Here is a 26,935-nt window from a genome sequence, read left to right as displayed (position 1 = left end):
CTCCCGCCCTCTCGCTCGCTCGCTCCCGCCCTCTCGCTCGCTCGCTCCCGCCCTCTCGCTCGCGCGCTCCCGCCATTGCTCCCGCGCTCCCGCCCTCTCTCGCGCGCTCCCGCCCTCTCTCGCGCGCTCCCGCCATCGCTCGCGCGCTCCCGCCATCGCTCGCGCGCTCCCGCCCTCTCTCGCGCGCTCCCGCCCTCTCTCGCGCGCTCCCTCCCTCCCTCTCCCTTGCTCCCTCCCGCCCTCCCGCCCTCCCCCGCCCTCCCCCTCCCTCGCTCCCGCCCGCTAGCTCGCTCCCGCCCTCTCTCGCGCGCTCCCGCCCTCTCTCGCGCGCTCCCGCCCTCTCTCGCGCGCTCCCGCCCTCTCTCGCGCGCTCCCGCCCTCTCTCGCGCGCTCCCGCCCTCTCTCGCGCGCTCCCGCCCTCTCTCGCGCGCTCCCGCCCTCTCTCGCGCGCTCCCGCCCTCTCTCGCGCGCTCCCGCCCTCTCTCGCGCGCTCCCGCCCTCTCTCGCGCGCTCCCGCCCTCTCTCGCGCGCTCCCTCGCTCCGCCCTCTCTCGCGCGCTCCGCCCTCCGCTCCCCTGCTCCCTCCCTCCCTCCCGCCCCCCCCGCCCCTCCCTCGCTCCCGCCCGCCGCCGCTCCCCCTCCTCTCTCCGTCCCTCCCTCCCTCGCCTCCCTCCCTTCCCCGCCTCCCCCGCCCCCCCTCCCCGCTCCGCCTCCCCTCCCCGCTCCGCCCGCCCTCGCCGCTCCGCCCTCCCCCCCTCGCTCCCGCCCTCTCGCTCGCTCGCTCCCGCCCTCTCGCTCACTCGCTCCCGCCCTCTCGCTCGCTCGCTCCCGCCCTCTCGCTCGCTCGCTCCCGCCCTCTCTCTCTCCCACCCGCTCCCTCACTCTCCCTCCCGCTCCCTCTCTCTCTCCCACCCGCTCTCTCACTCTCCCGCCCGCTCCCTCTCTCTCTCCCACCCCGCTCCCTCACTCTCCCTCCCGCTCCCTCTCTCTCTCCCACCCGCTCCCTTACTCTCCCCCCCGCTCCCTCCCTCTCGCACTCCTTCCCTCCCTCTCTCCCTTCTGCGCACGCTCGCGCTCCCTCCCTTCCTCTTGCGCTTCCTCCCGCTCCCTCACTCTCCCTCCCGCTCCCTCCCTCTCTCTCGCACTCCTTCCCTCCCTCTCTCTCTCGCGCTAGCTCGCTCACGCTCCCTCCCTTCCTCTCGCGCTCCCTCCCTTCCTCTCGCGCTCCCGCCCTTCCTCTCGCGCTCCCGCCCTTCCTCTCGCGCTCCCTCCCTATCTCTCGCGCTCCCGCCCTCTCTCTCGCGCTCCCGCCCTCTCCCTCGCTCTCCCTCCCTCTCCCTCCCGCTCCCTCCCGCTCCCACCCGCTCCCTCCCTCTCTCTAACTCCTTCCCTCCCTCTCTCTCGCACTCCTTCTCTTGCACTCCTGCGCTCCCTCCCTTCCTCTCGCGCTCCCTCCCTTCCTCTCGCGCTCCCTCCCTTCCTCTCTCGCGCGCTCCCGCCCTCTCTCGCGCGCTCCCGCCCTCTCTCGCGCGCTCCCGCCCTCTCTCGCGCGCTCCCGCCCTCTCTCGCGCGCTCACGCCCTCTCGCTCGCGCGCTCCCGCCATCTCTCGCGCGCTCCCTCCCTTCCTCTCGCGCACGCTTCCTCTCTCGCGCGCGCGCTCCCTCCCGCTCCCGTCCTCTCTCTCGCTCCCTCTCTCTCGCTCCCTCCCTCCCTCTCGTTCTCTCGCTCCCTCTCTCTCGCTCCCTCCCTCCCTCTCGTTCTCTCGCTCCCTCTCTCTCGCTCCCGATCCCTCCCTCTCTCGCTCCCGATCCCTCGCTCCCATCCCTCCCTCTCTCTCGCTCTCGATCCCTCGCTCCCATCCCTCCCGATCCCACGCTCCCATCCCTCCCTCTCTCTCACTCCCGATCTCGCTCTCGCTCTCTCTTGCTCTCCCTCCCCCCTCGCGCTCCCTCCCCCTCGCGCTCCCTCCCCTCGCCCCTCCCTCCCCCTCGCGCTCCCTCCCCTCCCTCCCCCTCGCGCTCCCTCCCTCCCTCTCTCTCGCGCTCCCTCTCTCTCGCGCTCCCTCTCTCGCGCTTTCTCTCTCTCGCGCTCCCTCTCCCCCTCTCTCACTCCCCCTCTCTCGCTCCCCCTCTCTCGCTCCCTCGCTCCCACCCTCGCTCGCTCCCTCTCGCTCCCTTCCTCTCTCCCTCTCCCTCTCGCTCTCTCGCTCTCTCGCTCCCTCTCTCTCTCGCTCTCTCGCTCCCTCTCTCTCTCGCTCCCTCTCTCTCGCTCTCTCTCTTGCTCCCTCCCTCTCGCTCCCTCCCTCTCACTCGCTCGCTCCCTCTCTCGCTCCCTCTATCCTCACATCACCTTACTGGATTTTTTATGACTACATGCAGCAGCAGACCAATAAGTCAGGCTGGCACAACTCTTTCGCTCTCTCTCCTCGTCCCTCTGCAGAGATGGCCAGCAGACCACATCATCCGAGGGGGAGGCAGCTAGGGGAAGAGACATGGGGAGCCCGGCTGCACTATCCCTCTCTTTTAGGATGTGAGAAAGAGTGGAAAGAGACCGACATCTCCTTTTTTAGAAGAAGGGGAATCAATCAATCAAAAATAAGCTCATTGCTGTTGAGTTACCTTAAAAGATAGCTTAGAGTATATATGTCTGATTAAGTGGGAATGAGGCGAGTTGGCTCACTGAATCATCACCTGCAGTCCATGAAGGGTGTGTTTGCGCGTATGTGTGTGAGAGCCTGTGTGCTCACGGGTGCGTGTGTGTGTGCGTGCCTGCACTAGTGCACAAGCCTGTATGTGTGCATGTGTGTGAGGGCTCAGCTCTTCGCCAGACGGTGCAGGCAGACTGCTGTCTCTGCTGACTGCAGATGAGTTAGTGTTTACTGAGACAGGGAACATCAGCTGCACGTGCTCCCTCTCCACCAGAATGCGGCTCCTTTCCTCTCCGTGCCTCTCCTCAGTGTGCTTATTTGAAGGGCCTCAGCTCAAATTTGATTTGGAACTCTTCCAGTGGATCCTTTTGTGTGTTTGGTGTGCACTATGTCTGTTTTCCCGTCTGTGGGAAGAAAGGATCTGTCGTTTGTCTTGACGCGGCCCTCTGTGGTGGTTGCCATGTGTCCGTTCATCGCTCGCTCCCTCCATCAATCCCTCTCTCCATTAATGCCTTATTTGCTGTGCTCTTACACAATACATATTGGTGGTAAAAAAAAGGGAGCCTCTGGAGCTTACAAGTTTTCTACCTGCAGGACTGGTTTATACTTCAGTCACACACATGCTGTATTGCGCAATCAGAGAGAGGGGGTGGTTATTTCAGTGGCTCTCTCTAGGGAGGGCAAAGGTCGCGAGTGTTTGCCTTCCCTTGTCATTTCCAAGCCAGCAACCACTAGGCATTATGTAACACATTCTCCCACAGGAAACACAGGATCAGTAGCTAGTGTACCGTACCTTCAGCTCTGCTCCAGTTTCCTTCTTCCCCCTCTTCCTCTCTGTCGGTCTCTCTCTCGGTCGGTCGGTCTCTCGGTCGGTCGGTCTCTCTCTCTCTCGGTCGGTCTCTCTCTCGGTCGGTCTCTCTCTCTTGGTCGGTCTCTCTCTCGGTCTCTCTCTCGGTCGGTCTCTCTCTCTCTCGGTCGGTCTCTCTCTCTCTCGGTCGGTCTCTCTCGGTCGGTCTCTCTCTCTCTCTCGGTCGGTCGGTCTCTCTCGGTCGGTCTCTCTCGGTCGCTCTCGGTCGGTCGCTCTCGGTCGGTTTCTCTCGCTCTCGGTCGGTCTCTCTCGCTCTCGGTCGGTCTCTCTCGCTCTCGGTCGGTCTCTCTCGCTCTCGGTCGGTCTCTCTCGCTCTCGGTCGGTCTCTCTCGCTCTCGGTCGTTCTCTCTCTCTCTCGGTCGGTAGATCTCTCTCGGTCGGTCGGTCTCGGTCTCTCTCTGTCTCTCGGTCTCGCTCTCTCTCTCACGGTTGGTCTCTCGGGTCGGTCTCTCTCGGTCGGTCTCTCTCTCGTTCGGTCGGTCTCTCTCTCGGTCGGTCTCTCTCTCGGTCGGTCGGTCTCTCGGTCGGTCTCTCTCGGTCGGTCTCTCTCGGTCGGTTGGGCTCTCGCTCTCGGTCGTTCTCTCAAGCGGTCTCTCTCTCTCGGTCGGTCGGGGTCTCTCTCGGTCGGTCTCTCTCTCGGTCGGTCTCTCTCTCTCTCGGTCGGTCGGTCTCTCTCTCGGTCGGTCTCTCGCTCTCTCTCTCGGTCGGTCTCTCTCTCTCGGTCGGTCGGGCTCTCGGTCGTTCTCTCAGGCGGTCACTCTCTCTCGGGCGGTCTCTCTCTGTCAATTCAATTCAATTCGCTTTATTGGCATGACGTAACAATGTACATATTGCCAAAGCTTACTTTGGATATTTACAATATAAAAAATAAATAAAAATGAGAATCAAAAATTGTCAACGGGACAACAGTAACAACAATAACCAACGGTCAATATAACCATACATTCAACAATAACAATAATCATACAGTTGAGGACATGTGCAGGTTTATTGGTCTGTCAGACACTGTCCCTCAACTTATGGCAGGCAGCAATGTAGTGCGCTGCCAACCCACAGCTCTCTGCGTCCTCCCCCAACAGGACGGGTAGCCTATCCTCATCAGAGAGGTCTTTAAAACCTTGAATAAGGGTTTCAAATTTGGGGAAATGACACTCTCTAATTGTTTTATATTTTTGACATTTTGTCAGGAAATGCAGCTCCGTCTCAGGTTCTGCTGTTGTGCAGTGGTTGCACAGCCTTTCCTCTACAGGGAGCCAGGTTTTCCTGTGTCTACCCTTCTCAATGGCAAGGCTGTGCTCACTGAGCCTGTACTTTGTCAAGGTTTTTCTAAGGTTTTGATCAGTAACCATGGTCAAATATTTAGCCATAGTGTACTGTCGATTTAGGGCCAGATAGCACTGCATTTTGCTTTGTGTTTGTGCTTGTGTTTCCCAATAAGCAATGTAGTTTTGTTTTGACTGTGTTGTAATTTGGTTTATTCTGATTGATTGGATGTTCTAGTCCTGAGGCTTCAGTGTGTTAGTAGAACAGGTTTGTGAACTCAGCCCCAGGACCAGCTGGATGAGGGGACTCTTTTCTTTGCTCAGCTCTTGGCATTGCAGGGCTTGGTAATGATATGAGAGGGGGTCACTGTATTTTAGATGTTTCCAAAACTTAATTGCTCTTTTTTGAGTTTTTATTATTAGTGGATATTGGCCTAATTCTGCCCTGCATGCATTGTTTGTAGTTTTCCTCTGGACACGTAGGAGAATCTTACAGAACTCTGCATGTAGGGTTTCAATGGGGTGTTTGTCCCATTTGATGAAATCTTGTTTTGCAAGTGGACCCCACACCTGCCATAAAGTGCAATTGGTTCAATGACATATTCAATTAGTTTTAGCCAAATTTTAATAGGTATTTCAATTTGAATTTGCTTTTTAATGGCGTAGAATGCCCTGCGTGCTTTCTCTCTCAGTTCATTCACTGCCTCATTAAGGTGTCCAGTTGAGCTTATTTTTAAACCTAAGTAATTGTAGTGTGTACAGTACTCTATATATTTTGTACCAATTGAGAACTTTGGTCTAATTCCCTGAGATCTGGATCTTCTCTGGAAAATCATTATTTTAGTCTTTTTGGGGTTTACTGCCAGGGCCCAGGTCTGGCAGTACTGCTCTAGCAGGTCCAGGCTCTGCTGTAGGCCAGGTGCTGTGGGTGACAGCAGGCATAGGTCATCTGCGAAGAGTAGGCATTTAACTTCTGAATTGTGGAGACTAACACCAGGGGCTGAGGATTTTTCTAGAATAGTGGCCAATTCGTTAATGTAAATATTGAAGAGTGCAGGGCTCAGATTGCAACCCTGACGAAGGCCCCGCCCCTGGTTAAAGAATTCTGTCCTTTTCTTACCAATTTTAATGCTGCACGTATTGCCAGTATACATTGATTTAATTATGTCATATGTTTTACCCCCTACACCACTTTCAATAACTTTGTAGAACAGTCCTGTATGCCAAATAGAATCAAATGCTTTTTGGAAGTCGATAAAGCAAGTGTATATTTTGGTATTATTTTGGTGGACATGTTTATCTATCAGGGTGTGTAAGGTGTAAATATGATCAGTTGTGCGATGTTTTGGTATAAATCCAATTTGGCTTTTACTCAAGACATTGTGCTTATTAAGGAAGTTTAGAACTCTTACATTGATGATACTACAGAAAACCTTCCCCAGGTTACTGTTCACACAAATGCCTCTGTAATTGTTAGGGTCAAATTTGTCTCCATTCTTAAAGATTGGGGTTATGAGTCCTTGATTCCAGATGTCAGGGAAATAACCTACACTCAGGATCAAATTAAACAATTTTAATATAGCCAATTGAAATTTTGCACTAAGTGAGTTTGAGCATCTCATTTAGGATGCCATCAGGTCCGCAGGCTTTTTTAAATTTGAGAGCCTGAAGTTTCTTATAGAGCTCCTGGTCAGTAATTGGGGAGTCCAATGGGTTTTGATTGTCCTTTATAGCTTTTTCTAATCCATTCAACTTCTCATGGATTTGGCGTTGTTCTGCGTTTGTGTCAATTTGAACGGTGTTGTAGAGTGTTTTGAAATGGGTTGTCCATATGTCACCATTTTGTATTGCTAATTCCTCTTGTTTAGATTTTTTTAGTTTTTTCCAATTTTGCCAAAAGTTGTTTGTGTTTATGGACTCCTCAATTAGTGTCAGCTGCTTGCTGTTGTACTGTGCTTTTTTGGTTCTGAGTGTACGTTTATAGAGTTTTAAAGTCTCACAGTAATGAAGGCGTAATTCACCATTATTTGGGTCTCTGTGCTTTTGGTTGGATAGGTTTCTAAGTTTTTTCCTTATAATTTTACAATCTGCATCAAACCAGTTGTCATCTGTGATTTTTTTAGTTTTGTTTTTTATCAATTTCAATTGTGCTTCTTTTGCCGTTTGCCTGAATATATAGTTGATGTTTCGTACTGCTAGATTGATGCCTTCTTTACTGTGAGTGAATGTGGTATCCAGAAAGTTATCTAAGAGTGTTTGGATATTTTGGTTCCAGGTTGCTTTCTGGTATTCTTCTGTGCTGTTTTGGGCCCATCTGTATGAATTTCTGATGTTGTACAGCTTACTGGGCTGTGAATGTGTGGTTGTTTCCAGGTCTGTTCTTTTGAGGAACAACGTAATTTGGCTGTGATCAGACAGAGGTGTTAGTGGCTTGACAGTGAATGAGCTGAGAGAGAAAGGGTCCATGTCTGTGATCATATAGTCTACTGTACTGTGGCCAAGAGGTGAGCAATAGGTGAATCTCCCCAAAGAGTCCCCCCGTAACCTACCATTGACAAAGTACAGACCCAGGCTTCTACAGAGCTGCAAAAGATCCCTTCCGTTTTTGTTGACGGTGCTGTCACTGTTGTTTCTATGGGGGAGATTAAGATAGTTAGAAACAGTATGGCCTGTAATAAAGCTGTCCCCTCGTGTGCTCGTTAGATCAGGTAGTGTTCCTGTGCGCGCATTTGTGTCCTCTGTCTCTCTCTCTTGGTCGGTCGGGGTCGGTCTCTCTCTCGGTCAGTCTCTCTGTCTCTCGGTCGGTCTCTCTGTCTCTCGGTCGGTCTCTCTCTCTCGGTCGGTCTCTCTCTCTCGGTCGATCTCTCTCTCGGTCGGGCTCTCGCTCTCGGTCGTTCTCTCGGGCGGTCTCTCTCGGTCTCTCTCTCGGTCAGTCGGGGTCTCTCTCTCTCGGTCGGGGTCTCTCTCTCTCTCTCGGTCGGGGTCTCTCTCTCGGTCGGGGTCTCTCTCTCTCTCGGTCGGGGTCTCTCTCTCGGTCGGGGTCTCTCTCTCTCTCTCGGTCGCTCTCTCTCTCTCTCGCTCTCTCTCTCGGTCGCTCTCTCTCGCTCTCTCTCTCGGTCGCTCTCTCGCGCTCTCTCTCTCGCTCTCTCGCTCTCTCTCTCGGTCGCTCTCTCTCTCGGTCGGTCTCTCGCTCTCGCTCTCTCTCGGTCGGTCTCTCGCTCTCTCTCTCGGTCGGTCTCTTTCTCGGTCGGTCGGTCGGTCTCTCTCTCTCTCTCTCTGTCGGTCTCTCTCTCTGTCGGTCTCTCTCTCGGTCGGTCTCTCGCTCTCGCTCTCTCTGTCGGTCTCTCTCTCTCTCTGTCTCGGTTGGTCTCTCTCTCGCTCTCTCTCGGTCTCTCTCTCGGTCTCTCTCTCTCGGTCTCTCTCTGTCTCTTGCTCTCTCGGTCTCTGTGGAAGGAGTCGCTTCTTCTCAGAATGTAATTTTAACAATTCCATCCATCCATGTTGCTAATGTAACGATCTCCCTCGTGACGTTGTCTTTATTATATGACCCCATCAACTGAGTATTGGCACCATATAGCCACAGTGTACTGGATATGTGTTGGATGTACCACAGAGTTGTGTAACGTGAAAAGTCCAACTACAGGTGACATCTCATCTCACCGGATGTAAAAGCCATAGAAATAGAATTACGAGAATGGCCAAGGCCCCTCGAACCACGCCAATTGGACTGCACCCTCATGGACACACTCAATATGGTCTATATGGTATTATAATTCTATATCTTTTGCAAAAGTTTCAATTAATAAAAATGATAAGACTGAATATGTATGACTGTGTCCCAAATGGCACCCTATTTCCTTATGGGCCCTGGTAAACAGGTGTCATTTTGAGATGCAACCTTTGTCGTGATTGAAAAAAAATGCATGGAAAATGTGTTTTTCTTCGGTGTCTCCGAGTGTTGATGGGAAGCAAAAACAATGTTACCTGAGTGAACCCTGCCGTGTGGGGAATTTAGTTTTTCTCTGTTACACACAGATAGTGCGAGAGAAAGAGTGTGTGTGTTTCTGTCTGGCGTACAACAGACACTTTCAGAGTCAGGTCTGGATTTAATCTTTTCATTTCTCTCCTCCCATAGGGAAACGTGTTAAGGAAGATTCTCCTCACTCGCTACTTTGGAAAGAAAAGGCTTCACTCCAAATCAGAGTTTGGGAGCGGGAATAGCTCAGCTGGAGGTACTGAACATAACCCCGAAAAACCTCAACTATACCTTAAAGGGATACTTCGGGATTTTGCCAATGAGGCCTACTTTTATCTACTACCCCATAGTCCGATGAACTCGTGGATACCATTTTTATGTCTCTGCATGCAGTTTGAAGGAAGTTGCTAACTAGAGCTTGCACAATTGCTAACTAATGTTAGCACAATGACTGGTATTCTATGGGTATCTGCTAGCAGGCTAGTAGATACCCATATACTTTGATAACAGTAATTAGCATTGGCTCAAGAAACCACCTCTAACTTCCTTAGTAGATAAAGGACATCATTGCCAAAATCCCGAGGTATCCCTTTAACAATAATCCCTGTTACTCAGAGGGAGCGAGCAGATAACATGATGTATTGGCTCAAACCACTGTTATTTATTCTTGATAGTTATAAGAGGATATAAGACATACACATACAAACCCTTGGTTCCAAATTAGGCCTGGGTTCAAATACGATTTGAATTCTTTCAATTACATTTAGCATTTGCTATAGTTTCATGGTTCTGGTCTGGAAGCACGCTTTCCACTGTAGTTTAGCTGAAGCCGAGCCAAAAAGGACTGTTACCAAATACGGTCACAAAGAGAAGTCCAATAAAAAAATTCCTTAAGACACTTTTGTAAAAGAATTAATACAAAAAAGAGCCATCACTCACAGCCGACAGTATTAACATTTAATGTTCATCCAATGTCTGCCATGCTTCTGGATGATGTTGTCTCTGCTCTCGCTCCAGTGCGCGTTAAGTGCTAGTATGTAGACGTTATCGGCTCTGTAAGCACATGGCAGCGACCACCAAATGGCAAATGTGATCGATTACGTTGAAAACAATGGCCATCCATATTGGAAGCAGTCTCCAGTCTTTTTACACCTCAGTGTTGAGACTGCCTGGTGTGCCGGGGGTTGACACTTTTGCTACTATTCCATTGGTCTATTAAGCCAGACAAGCTCAATCGACTTGACTTTACTCAACGTTTTTTTGCAGTATCATGTACACATTTTAAATTGGCATTTAAGAAAAGGACAAGAACAATACAAATGAACAATAAAATAACAAATAGTATTTGAACCCAGGTCTGTTCCAAATCATGTCCTGCCATTTTCCCCAATCCAATCAGTCTAATATCTGTCTGTTTGCAGGTGGCTCTTTGGTGCAGGACTCTGACAAGTTGAGCAGCAGCATGGTAGATATCCAGTGTCTACTGGACAGTGAGGGAGCCTCAGAGCTGGTCATAGACCTTATCGTCAGCACCAAGAACGACTGCATGTTCGAGGAGAGCATCCTGCTAGGCAACGCCCTGCTCCAGGGGGGAAACACTCAGATACAGGTGAGTGGGGAGGAGGTGGGCTCACACAGATACGCAGGTGCCGGCACGCATGTATGTGCAGATACAGAGAAACAAAATCTATGGGTTAAAAAACGTTAGTTGACATGGGCTAGTTGATCTGAACATTTCTGAGAAGCTCTCTAAGGTATGCAAACTGATGATGCACTACCTAATTTCTGAAATTGCACTTTGTGCATTCTACTAGTACAACTTTCAAGAGTAAGTTGAAAGCCCCACGGTTTGGGAATCACTGCGATATCTGATGGGTCGATTACACTTCTCCCCCCTTTCAGAACTCATTCTACCACCAGCTGCACAAGCAGAAGAAGTCGGAGCACTTCTTCAAGGTGTTCTACGACCGCATGCGTCTGGCCCAGCAGGAGATCCGGGCCACTGTGTCCGTCAACATGTTCGAGGTCAGCACCTGCAGGAAGAGAGACGAGGACGTCGACGTCAGTTACAGTGGCATCCGTCTCAGGAAAACACGTATGTTTTTTTTTTTTTTTTTGTCTCAATAGAAATAGAATGACTAGAACTGCCATTCTCTTTTAAGTCGTTGTTACATGATGGGTGGGACGGCGGCCATATTGAGTGTCCCCATGAGTGTAATTTCAAATTGCTCTGTTCTGGCCTAGTGTTGCACGGCATACCAAAACATTTGTACTTTTTCGATACTAGAACACGAAAAACGGTATGGTAGTTGAATTTGTTACTTTCGGTACTTCTGTCAAATGTGTTAGGTTTTAAAGAGACATTGCGCACTTATATAAAAGAAGAGATTGCTTCTTCTATGCAAATATTTTTGACTGCTACAATAAAATTCATCTATAGCCCATTAAATCAGCCAAAACCAGCTAAATAACTCAATGCATGCATTCACTTGTATTGTGAATCGGCCTGGGCTGGGCTACATCTTGATTTACCCAGATTATCAATAGAGATTTACCATTCAAATAAATTAGCGTTATGTAGTTTGGTAAAAACTAAGTCAAATTGATTATATAGTTGATTCATTAATGTATATATGGCTGTCTCTGAAAAATGTAATGATATTGATCTCATAAGATTGTCTGGATAAAACACCATTCGGTGACATTGGCTAATACGGCTTTATTTTTTTGTTTTGGTATCATTTTTGTATCAAGTATCGTGATGGCATCTAGTATTGTGATACTAAACCTGGTGTCTATATCGAAGTAAAAACTTCTGGTGTCATGACAACACTCTGGCTGTACTAGTCGATTCCAATGGTGGTCCTCTCCTCCATACCCCATACTTGGTTCCATTAAGCATCTGTACTTATGTCTGTGTTGTGGTGTATACCTCAGTGTCTGGAATGTTTTGTCTGTATCTGCTGTTGGTGGAAAACTATTTTTCCCCACTTGGGGTCAGTAACATTTATTAGATTCCAATACTTGTTCTCTATTACCTGTTGTCCATTTAGTTCCTCAACTGCAGTCTTTCCTTACTGGCCATCTCCGTGTTTCATGGGAGAACAAGTCCAGGCATGTTGTCTGTGAAGCAGCAGATATTGTAAAATGTCCAGTGCTCCACAGACTTAAGGATCAGAGAGGTGTGGAAGGTTGAGAGTGAATTAAATAGCAAGGGTCCAGGGAGGAGTGTGGGCGTATGAGAGGTGGAGTGGTGGAGAGGGAGCCAAGTTTCAAAGCTGCTGAGTCATATGGTCATGCCCTGAACATGACCCTAGAAGTCTCCCTGGAGATGATGGGGCTTAGGCCACTGAGATCCGAAAAGGGCTCTCAATGCAGACATACAGATAATAGGCCTTGAGTAGTATGTAATATTATTTAATACTGTAATATACAGTAAGAGTAATACTATGTAGTATATGCATTGTTCTTCAAAGGTTTACAACTCCAGCCAGACCTACATAGTAATAATAAGGGACTCATTCAAAGGTCGCCTCCATTTCTCTCTTTGCTGACATTATCAGACTCCCAGTGCTCAGTTTATCCTTTTGGCAGGGTCATTTACCCATTTAATCAGCAGTGTGACTACAGTAAATGTAATATGTGTGATCTCCCCTGTAGTATCACTGACCCAGTAGTTTGGAGTGATTGCGGTTCTGTTGTTCCTGTTTCGCCCCCATGCCTGTGGTCACAAGTCAGGGGCCATGTGAGAGGTCACATCCACTAGTCTATCAAAGGGCCATTCTACCCAGATGGGTTGTTTTGACCAGAAAACCCAACTACACAGTTAACCCTTTGTCAGAGGGGGTCACGGTAATTTCAGAATTATTACAAAAAAGGGTGACTGAGAGGGAAGCATTGACAAACACTCATGACATTCGATTGGCTCACAGTAAGCTCCAGGGTTGGGGTCAATTTTATTTCAATATAGCCATATTAGGTCAGGAAGTGTATTGCAATTCAAGTGATGACATAATCAAAAAAGTGATGCTATGTTTTCAAATCATTCATTTTAATTCCACTGCAAAATTGTCTGACTTGAAAGGAAATCAACCTTTAACCCTGGTCAGCAGAAATCCTCAACATTTCTGGAAAACCTGTGAATGTTTAGGAATGTTTCCAGAATTGTCATACCCTTCAGTGACCCACCCCGTCTCCTCCTCTAGCAAAAGACTCTTCCCTGCACATGGTAGACAACATGCGTGGCCAGTTGAAGGAGGCGTCCTCGGCCACCTCCAAGGCCTTTGTCTCCTTCCGGAAGGAGCGGGACACGGACCTGGAGGTCCTGGAGGGCCAGGCCGGTGAGGGGCCCGGGGGAGGGGCAGAGGAGAGGGAGGAGGAGGCCCAGATGAGCCGGGCCATCACCATCATGAAGCCTATCCTACGCTACCTGCAGCTGCTCTGTGAGAACCACAACAGGGACCTGCAGGTATTGAATTGGATAAACCTTATTGAGGATTTGTCACCAGCATAGGCACTGTATGGAGAGATCATAGTTCCTCTGACCACAAGCTGAGTTTACTGGTGTTTACCATGCTCACCCGATGAGTGAATCATAAGTGAATAATCTCAACAGGGATTAGCAGGTAGGCCCACTGCATTTGAGGAAACAGATTCGATTTTGAGCTGAGTTGAGCATGATAATTTTTCTTCTCATCTCCATTATGAGTCAGAATCTCCACAGAGATCTAACAGCAGCCCATCATAGCACCACCTCTATTTAGGAATCCAGCGTTTATGTAACCATCTGGGTTTTATATCCGGTGTAACAGGGTATTATTGTCAATATACACAGAGTATACAAAACATTTGGAACACCTGCTCTTGCCATGACATAGACTGACCAGGTGAATCCAGGTGAAAGCAATGATCCCTTATTGATGTCACTTGTTTAATCCACTTCAATCAGTGTAGATGAAGGTGAGGAGACGGTGTAAAGAAGGATTGTTAAGCCTCGTGACAATTGAGACATGGTTTGTGTATGTGTGCCATTTTGAGGGTGAATGTGCAAGACAAAAGATTTAAGTGCCTTTTGAACGGGGTATGGTAGTAGGTGCCAGGATCACCGGTTTGAGTGTGTCAAGAACTGCAACGCTGCTGGGTTTTTCCACACAACAGTTTCCCGTGTGTATCAAGAATGGTCCACCACCCAGACATCCAGCCAACTTGACAACAGTGGGAAGCATTGGAGTCAACATGGGCCAGCATCCCTGTAGAAAACGCTTTCGACACCATGTAGATTCCATGCCCCGATGAATTGAGGCTGTTCTGAGGGCAACTCAATATTAGGAAGGTGTTCTTAATGTTTTGTACACTCAGTGTATGTCTCACGCTTTTATTCTGAAATGTTGACACACCCTGCTTTAAACACAGATCAGATGTGCTCACACTCCGATAGGATGTCATGCAAGTGTCCTATTAATATGAACCATATTTCTTCCCCTCTTGGTTCGTCCCTGAATCCAGAACTTCCTGCGGAACCAGAACAACAAGACCAACTACAACCTGGTGTGTGAGACGCTGCAGTTCCTGGACATCATGTGTGGCAGCACCACTGGAGGCCTGGGCCTCCTGGGCCTCTACATCAACGAGAGCAACGTGGACTTAGTCCGGCAGACCCTGGAGACCATCACAGAGTACTGCCAAGGACCCTGCCACGAGAACCAGGTAGGGGACCAAAAACTGTGCCAGTGTAGAGGTTATTTGGAATCACACTCTTGTGATGTGGTGTGCCTGCCTGAAACTTGTAAACCCAAGTTATATAATGTACAACAAGGATTTCCTCTTTGTCTAATAGCTCAGTTGGTAGAGCATGGTGTTTGCAACACCAGGGTTGTGGGTTCGATTCCCACGGGGGGCCAGCACAGGAAAAAAAATTAAAATGTATGAAATTGTATGAAATGTATGCATTCACTACTGTAAGTCGCTCTGGATAAGAGCGTCTGCTAAATTACTAAAATGTAAATGTAAAAATGGTTAAGACATTGAACAGCAGTCCTGGGCCCCCAAAATATGCATGTGCAAGTTTTCATGCAACAATTAGCATTTATAAAAACTGAACTGAACTTGACTTGGGAATGTGCTTATCCTCCCGCAAACTTTAGACCATGCATACGCACAGTTTCTACTGGTTGAATTATTGCATTGCATGAAGACAAAAGTAGCCTTGTGCAAATGTGGTAAATACAGTGCATTCGGAAAGTATTCAGACCCCTTCCCTTTTTCCACATTTGTTATGTTATAGCCTTATTCTAAAATGTATTAAATCAATCTACACACAATACACCATAATGACAAAACAAAAACATGTTTTTAGATTTTTTTGTGCATTTTTTCCCTTAAGTATTCAGACACTTTACTATGACACACTAAATTGAGCTCAGGTGCATCCTGTTTCCATTGGTCATCCTTGTGATGTTTCTACAACTTGATTGGAATCCACCTGTCGTAAATTCAATTGATTGGACATGATTTGGAAAGGCACATATAAACTCAGCAAAAAAAGAAACGTCCTTTCACTGTCAACTTTGTTTATTTTCAGCAAACTTAACGTGTAGATATTTGTATGAACATAACAACATTCAACAACTGAGACATGAACTGAACAAGTTCCACAGACACGTGACTAACAGAAATTGAATAATGTGTCCCTGAACAAAGGCACCTGCAAGTTCCCTGACATTTCTGGGGGAAATGGCCCTAGCCCTCACCCTCCGATCCAACAGGTCCCAGACGTGCTCAATGGGATTGAGATCCGGGCTCTTCGCCGGCCATGGCAGAACACTGACATTCCTGTCTTGCAGGAAATCACGCACAGAACGAGCAGTATGGCTGGTGGCATTGTCATGCTGGAGGGTCATGTCAGGATGAGCCTGCAGGAAGGGTGCCACATGAGGAAGGAGGATGTCTTCCCTGTAACGCACAGCGTTGAGATTGCCTGCAATGACAACAAGCTCAGTCTGATGATGCTGTGACACACCGCCCCAGACCATGACAGACCCTCCACCTCCAAATCGATCCCGCTCCAGAGTACAGGCCTTGGTGTATCGCTCATTCCTTCGACGATAAACGCAAATCCAACCATCACCGCTGGTGAGACAAAAGGTCCTACACATCAGCGAAGAGCACTTTTTGCCAGGTCCTGTCTGGTCCAGCGATGGTGGGTTTGTACCCGTAGGCGACGTTGTTGCCGGTGATGTCTGGTGAGGACCTGCCTTACAACAGGCCTACATGCCCTCAGTCCAGCCTCTCGCGGACAGTCTGAGCACTGATGGAGGGATTGGGCATTCCTGGTGTAACTCGAGCAGTTGTTGTTGCAATCCTGTACCTGTCCTGCAGGTGTAATGTTCAGATGTACCGATCCTGTGCAGGTGTTGTTACACGTGGTCTGCCACTGCGAGGACGATCAGCTGTCCATCCTGTCTCCCTGTAGCGCTGTCTTAGGCGGCTCACAGTACGGACATTGCAATTTATTGCCCTGGCCACATCTGCAGTCCTCATGCCTCCTTGCAGCATGCCTAAGGCACGTTCACACAGATGAGCAGGGACTCTGGGCATCTTTCTTTTGGTGTTTTTCAGAGTCTGTAGAAAGGCCTCTCTAGTGGCCTAAGTTTTTATAACTGTGATCTTAATTGCCTACCGTCTGTAAACTGTTACTGTCTTAACGACCGTTCCACAGGTGCATGTTCATTAATTGTTTATGGTTCATTGAACAATCATGGGAAACAGTGTTTAAACCCTTTGCAATGAAGATTTGTGAAGTTATTTGGATTTTTACGTATTGTCTTTGAAAGACAGGGTCCTGAAAAAGGGACATTTCTGTTTTTGCTGAGTTTATAAGGTCCTACTGTTGAAAGTGCATGTCAGAGCAAAAACCTAGCCATGAGGTCGAAGGAATTGTCCGTAGACCTCCGAGACATGATTGTGTCGGCACAGATCTGGGGAAGGGTACCAAAACATTTCTGCAGCATTGAAGGTCCCCAAGAACACAGTGGCCTCCAACATTCTTAAATGGAAGAAGTTTGGAACCACCAAGACTCTTCCAAGAGCTGGCCGCCCAGCCAAACTGAGCAATCGGGGGAGAAAGGCCTTGTTCAGGGAGGTGACCAAGAACCCAATGGTCACTTTGACCGAGCTCCAGAGTTCCTCTATGGAGATGGGAGAACTTTCCAGAAGGACAGCCATCTCTGCAGCACTCTACCAATCAGGCCTTTATGGTAGAGTGGCCAGATGGAAGCCACTCCTCAGTAAAAGGCACATGACAGGAGTTTGCCAAAAGGCACCTTTTTTTTGGAATCACAGTTTTGAGGTAAATATTCTTTAAAGTCAGAGAGGACTATTGCAAGAAACTACATACGATCCTTTTTCAGTTAATATTCATTATTGCCAGTTTTTAGAATTTTAAACAGTTATTTGGAGAGTTTGAAATTGGGAACTGTCATGACGTTGCCCTCTGGGTTTTCTATGCACCATCCCCCGACCTCTATACTTCTGACACAAGGCTGTGTGAAGGCGGTCGTAAATTCCAAAGGGAATGTCCTGCCACAGTAAAGAGACAGTGTTTTCATGGAGAGAACAAAGGATTCTTCCACCTCACAGAATTGGAGAACCGAAAGACATTTATGTTCTGGAGAAGGTTGTCACAGGTTATGTCGTGGTGTTGCAGGGAAGACCAAAATGCAGCGGAATTGTGGATACTCATATTTTAATTACCAAAAAAGGAGTAAAGCATCCACTTGACAAAACAATAAATGATACACACGACACGAAACAGTTTTGCAGGCTCACCAACGCAGTGCAAAAACAACTACCCACAAAACCAAGTGACAAACATACTCCTACATATATGACTCCCAATCAGGAACAACGATCCCCAGCTGTTCCTGATCAGGAGTCACAACACCAACACAGAACATTCACACACACACAAGACTGCCACGTCCTGACCCCAAAACTACTACAACAGCTCCATCTGCGGGTCAGGACGTGACAAAGGTATTAAAGATCGGTGAAGAATCCAGCTACGAACTGGTCCTCTTGGTACAATTTTATGAAACCCATGAGAGACAATATTGCCATATTACCATAATAATGTTTATATAATAGCCTCAGCTATTATAAATGGTTGTATCAAATGTATTAATAAGGATAAAGCTATTTGGAATATGTTGAGATGCTATGTTAATGTGAGAGAATTGTATTTCTGTTCAAAAGCTTAACTAAGTCATCGGCACGCCCCCAGGGACACAGACAGGACAAGGCGTCATGTGACAGGCTTTTCTATGTTCAATATAAAACCCCCACCCAGAATTTCTTTCTTCAGACCAGCTTACCTCAGAAGAGAGAGCCAAGGTTTGACCATGCATTCCTCTACTGAAGTTTAACCATACCACGTGGTTAAACTTTTAGACTATCGATACCGACAGAATAATAACAAGTCTTTGATATTAATTAATAGTCTGCAGCTAGAAATTTGGTATCATTGAACGCGAAGACCGACGAAACATCCATTCTATAACGACATGAACGAATGTCACTTTGAAAGATCCATTCTAAGAGAGAGAACGCGGACAAAAACTCTCCATCAGGACAAAAACTCTCCAACAAGGATCCCGACGACACACTGAGCGTAAATATATATTGATTGCAATTGTTCCCGAATGAGTGAGCGTTCATGTGCAAAGGATTAGCATATCAATTGTTAATATTAATGAACTCTGTTGTGCCTCATCAGCTGCTCTTTATCACCCTTTGTTTAACAAGCCGCCATGCCGGTTTAGCCCACTAGGGCACATTACTCTACCATTTCTTTGTGACGATAACTAAATCAAAATCAAATCAAATCAAATTTATTTATATAGCCCTTCGTATATCAGCTGAAATCTCAAAGTGCTGTACAGAAACCCAGCCTAAAACCCCAAACAGCAAGCAATGCATGTGAAAGAGGCACGGTGGCTAGGAAAAACTCCCTAGGAAAAACTCCCTAGAAAGGCCAAAAACCTAGGAAGAAACCTAGAGAGGAACCAGGCTATGAGGGGTGGCCAGTCCTCTTCTGGCTGTGCCGGGTGGATATTATAACAGAACATGGTCAAGATGTTAAAATGTTCATAAATGACCAGCATGGTCAAATAATAATAATCATTGTAGTTGTCGAGGGTGCAACAAGCACGTCCGGTGAACAGGTCAGGGTTCCGTAGCCGCAGGCAGAACAGTTGAAACTGGAGCAGCAGCATGGCCAGGTGGACTGGGGACAGCAAGGAGTCATCATGCCAGGTAGTCCCGAGGCATGGTCCTAGGGCTCAGGTCCTCCGAGAGAAAGAAAGAAAGGGAGAAAGAGAGAATTAGAGAGAGCATATTTAAATTCACACAGGACACCGGATAAGACAAGAGAATACTCCAGATGAAACAGACTGACCCTAGCCCCCCAGCACATAAATTACTGCAGCATAAATACTGGAGGCTGAGACAGGAGGGATCAGAAGACACTGTGGCCCCATCCAATGATACCCCCGGACAGGGCCAAACAGGCAGGATATAACCCCTACTAACCCCCCCCAAACTACTGTTTGTATTCTTTCTGTGAATTACTTAGTTTAGTAAATAAATGATTTTAAGACAATTGATGTATGGATGACTTAGTGAAGACTGGGTTCGTGCAGATAACAACAATTTACAACGTTTGGAATGAGACTGGACGAGGTAAAGAATACACCATTTAAACCAGAAGATAATCGGTCAGATACTATAATATAATATATATTGTTATAATATAGGAAAGTTATATTAGGAAAATTATGACTTTAGGGTTAACCCGTAATAATAATAATAACAGGGAGTTATTTGATAAACATGTCTTCAGTTTAATGGTGCCCCAAAGACACGACAGAACCTTGCTTCGTACAAGTCCATTTCCGGTCAAAGAGCCGACATGGAAATGTATAAATGTAAAATATTTGGAACGTTCTAAACACAACTCTTTCCCCTTTATAAAATTGCACGAAATCTAACTGTTTAGCTCAAATGATGCCACAAAATACAAAATGTCCCCTGACGTACAAAGATTGTCCCGATATTCAAGAATCCCTAAGGTTATTGTCGAGTTATTGTACCTGGGGTTTTGTCATTTAAACAATCTCTTTAGATCAATGATGGTTGTTCTCATTTAAAGTTAACCTTTCACTCACTCACTCACTCACTAACTAACCTATTGTTGTCCCAGTCCTGTATAGCCAAGCACGAGTCCAACGGCATCGACATCATCATAGCTCTAATAGTCAACCCCGTCAACCCATTAGGGAAGCATCGACTGGACCTGGTACTGGAACTCAAGGTTAGCATGCCTCTATATCAGACCCCTTCTCATGTTCAGTGGAAGTCAATGGCTGGATAAGCAGCAGAGAAGTAGCCCATTATACCTACATGAATATTGTATAGGTATACCATCCAGCCCTATACACACATTCATACTTGACGCACAAAGTTATCACAATCAATGACAATCATTTGAGAGTACATTTGTTGTTAATAGTCCCAATTGTCCTGTGTAGTTATGGCCTTACAGTGTGATATCCGCTGAGATGTTAGTGAGGGAGGAATGCACGATTTCTTTCTTCCTTTCTTTCAGAAATGTCTTTCCTCAGTGTAATCTCGGCTATCCATCAGTTCATTCATTACTTTAGAACTGATTTGAAGTCTGTTTCCTCCCGGTAACGTAGATGATTGTGTAGTGGGTTAGGATGTGATCGTATTGTGACATGCTCTCTGTGTGCTAGAGCAACGCCTCCAAGCTGCTGCTGGCAATCATGGAGAGTCGCCATGACAGCGAGAATGCCGAGAAGATCCTTTACAAGATGAGACCCATGGAGCTGGTGAGTGGCTCTCTACATACACACACACACACACACACACACACACACACACACACCGTACTGACAATGTGTGTTCCAGGTGGATGTGATGAAGGAGGCATATGCCCAGGGGCTGGAAAGTGAGGCTGAGGAGAACGCTATAGGAGACCAGATCAAACCTAAAGACGTAGGACACAACATCTACATCCTGGCCCACCAGGTAACACCATGACGTGTGTGTGTGTGTTTTTAGCATGCATAATTGAGTGTGTGGGAGAGATTTTGTGCACCATGTATATTCGTGCTTTAAAAAGGGCCCAATAAGTACATCAGTGTCACACTCTTACTGTCCCGCCAGGTAAGTCTACTTATTCTTGTCTGTAGTTGTGGTTATATAGTCTAGTTCTATGTAATTTCAGTAGGTGATCATGGATGTGACTTTCAATGGAATAGATGGTTCAGTTCCTGTGTTGAGTCATAGTGAAAACCCACACAGAGACGTGTGTCTGTCTCTGTAGAAAGGGCAGACAGGGTCAAACGCGTTTTTCACTTCTGTCTTTTACTCACAATCGAACCGAGTGTCAGACAGACAGACAGAGGGTATTTCTGCCCCACCAACTGACTGGTTTCATCATGACCACCGAGGTCTCCTGGGCTGGCTATTTGTACTTCTGAAATAACACGTACACACATGAGCGCGGACAGAAGTTCACACACACACTCCACCCCATTGTATAACCCCACATATGCAAATGAACATACCATAGATACCACACTCCTGCCTCAAGCATTTCTATATACACACAACCCAAGAATGTCTTTGTTCCTGTTTATCAGTAAAAGCCACCACACTTCTGAACATCTGCTGTGTCTGACATAGTCAGCTGAGAATCACCCGCATCACAGCTGACAACTGTATCATTTGTCTCCCTCACTGATGTCTATATCACCACAGAAGGAGCAGTAGACAGGCAGCCTGATCCATCATTGGATAGAGTGGATAAGTAGTACAGTGTCAACAACAGAGACTTGGAATTGAGCAGATTGGGGAATGATGTCTCCACTTGGTGATTTAATGCCGAATGCCTCACTGAATGGCATTGATCTCTCACTGGTCTGTTTCACTGTAAGGACTGTATCCCTTTACATCTCATGTTTCTCCTTGACAATTAGACCATCTGTGTTACTCTCCCACATTGGCACGCATGGACGTGCGCACGCACACACACACACACACACACACACACACACACACACACAGACATATCCTCTCAATATACGCTGAGTATACAAAACATTAAGAACACCTGCTCTTTCCATGACATAGATTGACCAGGTGAAGCTATGATCCCTTATTGATGTCACTTGTTAAATCCACTTCAATCATTGTAGATGAAGAGGGGAGACATGCTGAAGAAGGATTTTTAAGCCTTGAGACAATTGAGTCATCAATTTTATATGCGTACCATCCAGAGGGTGAATGGGCAAGACAAAAGATTTGTGTCTTTGATTGGGGTATGGTAGTAGGTGCCAGGCGCACCGGTTTGTGTCAAGAACTGCAAAGCTGCTGGCTTTTTTACACTCAACAGTTTCTCGTGTGTGTCAAGAATGGTCCACCACCCAAAGGACATCCAGCCAACTTGACACAACTGTGAGAAGCATTGGAATCATCCCTGTGGAATGCTTTCGAGACCTTGAAGAGAGTCCATGCCCTGATGAATTGAAGCTGTTTTGAGGGGGGAAAGGTGTTCCTAATATTTGGTATACTCTGTGCGTGTTTTACATTGCTAGACATTTGTTACGAAGTTACAAACAAATCAGATGATCAAATGGATGGGGTAACTCAGAGCTGTAATACATAGTGAAAGTACTGTGTTGACTGAGTGGCTGTACTGTGTGTTCCAGCTGGCCAGACACAGTAAGTTCCTGCAGCAGAGCTTGAGGCCGCCAGCGACGGGGCTATTGCTGAGCCATAAAATAGAGGGAGAAGACGCCCTCAGTTACTATGCCAACCACACCGCTCAGATAGAGGTAGGCCTCATCCAGACAGTGTTCATCGCATCCCATTGTCCCAACCCAGCAGGGAATACTGGTTGAAATTACACCATAATGACTTTCTTTTAACCAGTTTTTGCCCTCTGGAAAGCTACAGGCCTCTTTTGCCCTTTTTTAAAATATATATTTGTTAATGCTATAACAGGCTATTAGATCAAATATATATATAGATATGAAAATCTGGATACCGCTCAACCCTACTTTCAGGGGTATATCTAATAGCATGTTCTAGCAACAAATCGGACAAACAGCAGACTTTGACCACAATCACTCAATCATAGACAGACCACTAGTTATCTGCTGGCATCATCTCAATGAATGCTTGTTACCATTGCATAATAACCCCTTTGGATTCATTGTTGATTAAGTGTATATGTGTATATACACACCAGAGTATCATATTTTGTTAACTCTTGCGTGGCTTAATCAACAATGAATCCAAAGGGGTTATTATGCAATGGTAACAAGCATTCATTGAGATGATGCCAGCAGATAACTAGTGGTCTATCTTTGATTGAGTGATTGTGGTCAAAGTCTGCTGTTTATCTAATAGCATGTTCTAGCAACAAATCGGACATACACCCAAGAGTATCATATTTTGTTGACTCTTGCGTGGCTTAATCAACAATGAATCCAAAGGGGTTATTATGCAATGGTAACAAGCATTCATTGAGATGATGCCAGCAGATAACTAGTGGTCTGTCTTTGATTGAGTGATTGTGGTCAAAGTCTGCTGTTTGTCCGATTTGTTGCTAAAACATGCTATTAGATATACCCCTGAAAGTAGGGTTGAGCGGTATCCAGATTTTCATACCTTCATACACTTCCTCATCATAACGAGGCATACGGTATAACCAGCAGTCGTTTTTGTTTGTTTTTATGCACAAAACAAATGTAGGCTAGCTAGTCACATAGCTAGCAAGTTAGCAAACCAAATGCATACAGTAACTGGAGCCTTGAGCTGGAGATGATATATTTAGCACATCTTAGATAGTTAACTTACACCAATGCTTATAACTGTATCACGCAAGCACCCCAAATTATACCGTCGGCATAATACCTTGATATACGGTATACCGCCCAAGCCTACCTGAAAGTACAGCTAATTTTTGTTCTTAGTCTTAGAGTTATCATCATATCATGTTGTTTCTTCAGATTGTGCGTCACGACCGCACAATGGAGCAAATAGTGTTCCCAGTGCCCAACATCTGTGAGTACCTGACAGAGGAGTCCAAAACGCGAGTGTTTACCACCACCGAGAGGGACGACCAAGGCAGCAAGGTCAATGACTTCTTCACGCAGTTCGACGACCTCTACAACGAGATGCGCTGGCAGAAGAAGATACGCAGTAAGAGACTGAGATTTACACTGACAAAACATTCTGGAATCTCTTTCTAAGGTGACATTTCCATGCTTATTGTGATATACGGGTATTAACCAGATGTCCCCTGTGTCTGTTCAGATAACCTTGCTCTGTTCTGGTTCTCTCGGCACATCTCTCTGTGGGGAAGCATCTCTTTCTACCTGGCAGTGCTGGTCAACGTGGCCGTGGCTCTCTTCTACCCCTTCGGTGATGGCGAAGATGAAGGTGAGATTTTCTACTGGCGTACAGCAGGGTCTTATTCATTAGGGAACATGGTTACCAGTGTTTCCCCTATATTAATTTAGCAGCGACATACAGTTGAAGTTGCAAGTTCACATACACTTAGGTTGGAGTCATTAAAACTCGTTTTTCAACCACTCCACAAATGTCTTGTTAACAAGCTATAGTTTTGACATCTACTCTGTGCATGACAAGTAATTCTTCCAACAATTGTTTACAGACAGATTATTTCAATTATAATTCACTGTATCACAATTCCAGTGGGTCAGAAGTTTACCTACACTAAGTTGACTGTGCCTTTAAACAGTTTGGAAAATTCCAGAAAATGATGTCATGGCTTCAGAAGCTTCTGATAGGCTAATTGACGTCAATTGGAGGTGTACCTGTGGATGTATTTCAAGGCCTATCTTCAAACTCAGTGCCTCTTTGCTTGACATCATGGGAAAATCAAAAGAAACCAGCCAAAACCTCAGAAATAAATTGTAGACCTCCACAAGTCTGGTTCATCATTGGGAGCAATTTCCAAACGCCTGAAGGTACCACGTTCATCTGTACAAACAATAGTACGCAAGTATAAACACCATGGGACCACGCAGTCGTTATACCGCTCAGGAAGGAGACGAGTTCTATCTCCTAGAAATTAACGTACTTTGGTGCGAAAAGTGCAAATCCATCCCAGAACAACAGCAAAGGACCTTGTGAAGATGCTGGAGGGAACAGGTACAAAAGTAAATATATCCACAGTAAAACGAGTCCTATATCGACATAACCTGAAAGGCCACTCCGCAAGGAAGAAGCCACTGCTCCAAAACTGGGGTTTGCAACTGCACATCGGGACAAAGATCGTACTTTTTGGAGAAATGTCCTTTGGTCTGATAATACAAAAATAGAACGGTTTGGCCATAATGACCATCGTTAAGTTTATAGAAAAAGGGGATGGCTTGCAAGCCGAAGAACACCATCCCAACTGTGAAGCACGGGGGTGGCAGCATCATGTTGTGGGGGTGCTTTGCTGCAGGAGGGCCTGGTGCACTTCACAAAATAGATGGCATCATGAGGTAGGAAATTGATGTGGATATTTTGAAGCAACATCTCAAGACATCAGTCAGGAAGTTAAAGCTTGGTCGCAAATGGGTCGTCTAAATAGACATTGACACCAAGCATACTTCCAAAGTTGTGGCAAAAGGCTTAAGGACAACAACGTCAAGGTATTGGAGTGGCCATCACAAAGCCCTGACCTCAATCCTATAGAAACATTGTGTGCAGAACTGAAAAAGCGTGTGCGAGCAAGGAGGCCTAAAAACCTGACTCAGTTACACCAGCTCTGTCAGGAGGAATGGGCCAAAATTCACCCAACTTATTGTGGGGAGCTTGTGGAAGGCTACCCAAAACATTTGACCCAAGTTAAACAATTTATAGGCAATGCTACCAAATACTAATTGAGTGTATGTAAACTTCTGACCCTCTGGGAATGTGATGAAAGAAATAAAAGCTGAAATAAATAATTCTCTCCTATTATTCTGACATTTCACATTCTTAACCCTTTCACACGTACCATCACACGGGGTGTGATCATTCTACAGTGGTCCCTGAAGCGTACGATCACACCCCGTGTGATTAGAACACTCATTTAGAATGCTTATTTAGAACGGCCAGTTTCGAATGACACAACAATCAGCATTTGAGCTGGACACACTATTTACACAAACACAGTCCTTACAAAGTTATATCCAGAATGTGAGCAGTTTATTTTTGGATGCAATGTTCAGATATTCACAGAAGTGTATATATAGCACAACACAATCATCTTAACCGGAAAAATGTAGGCTACATTTGTCCTAGCGCTAACTGAGGAAAGATTGACCCAACACAAGCAGTCATATTTTGTAACTCTCGGCTGACATAAACTACAATATGAATTAGCTAATAGCAATTACTATGTATAATTAATCACATCACGGGTGAGCTCACCATTGATTGAAATAATTAGGTAAAACACTTTCTAGAAATCGAAAGTAATCCGTCGATTAGTTTCAGCGCGCAGCCATGCATTTTTTTCTCACAGAAACCGAAGATAATAAGAGAAGACAAGATGAGTTTGGTCTGTTTATAGTATGCATATTGAAGGGGTGTGTCATCTACCGTTGTTCACATCCCACCATTCATTTCCAGAAGTCCTCAAAAAATGAGTGAACTCTTACTCACCTCATTTTGTTATAACATTTTTGGTCAAACAGACGATTACGTGAAACCCAGAATGCATTGTTAGCCCATTGTATGTCAACAAACATGGCTCCATACACATAGCTGGAATTAGCTTAGCTCATCATAATCAGTACAACCTTAAAAACATTATTTTACACACATACTATGCGCCCATTACAATTATGCAAAAATCGGAACACATGATTTATCACCGGTAATTGAAAAACGTGAATAAAATAGTAAATATACCAATAATACCACACAAAACATTTTCTGATAGTGATTTATTGATACAAATGGCGCGTGCAGGCAGTCAATCACAGTAACCTCTCACTCCCACTCTGAGCCATTCAGTGTTGTTGTTTATGTAACAATCACATTCCGGAATGGAGAGAACGTTCTAACATCACGTGCATAAAAAAACTTGCGCTGGG

General features: G+C 46.5%; 1 protein-coding gene across 4 annotated transcripts in view; it reads left to right on the top strand.

The window, feature by feature from the left end:
• LOC115152168 (inositol 1,4,5-trisphosphate receptor type 2) overlaps positions 1-26,935 on the top strand; it is a 166,753-nt gene that overhangs the window by 87,030 nt on the left and 52,788 nt on the right. For all 4 annotated transcript variants that reach the window (XM_029696739.1, XM_029696737.1, XM_029696741.1 and 1 more), the window contains 11 exons: positions 8,913-9,009; positions 10,175-10,362; positions 10,656-10,848; positions 12,959-13,221; positions 14,259-14,459; positions 20,011-20,121; positions 20,564-20,659; positions 20,739-20,858; positions 22,544-22,669; positions 23,849-24,041; positions 24,156-24,281. In XM_029696739.1, the coding sequence (XP_029552599.1) occupies positions 8,913-9,009; positions 10,175-10,362; positions 10,656-10,848; positions 12,959-13,221; positions 14,259-14,459; positions 20,011-20,121; positions 20,564-20,659; positions 20,739-20,858; positions 22,544-22,669; positions 23,849-24,041; positions 24,156-24,281 (1,714 nt within the window). The remainder of the gene's footprint in view (positions 1-8,912; positions 9,010-10,174; positions 10,363-10,655; positions 10,849-12,958; positions 13,222-14,258; positions 14,460-20,010; positions 20,122-20,563; positions 20,660-20,738; positions 20,859-22,543; positions 22,670-23,848; positions 24,042-24,155; positions 24,282-26,935) is intronic.

This window comes from Salmo trutta, chromosome 17 (genome assembly GCF_901001165.1).
Source record: "Salmo trutta chromosome 17, fSalTru1.1, whole genome shotgun sequence".
NCBI lineage: Eukaryota > Metazoa > Chordata > Actinopteri > Salmoniformes > Salmonidae > Salmo > Salmo trutta.
This window is presented reverse-complemented; position numbering and strand designations above follow the sequence as displayed.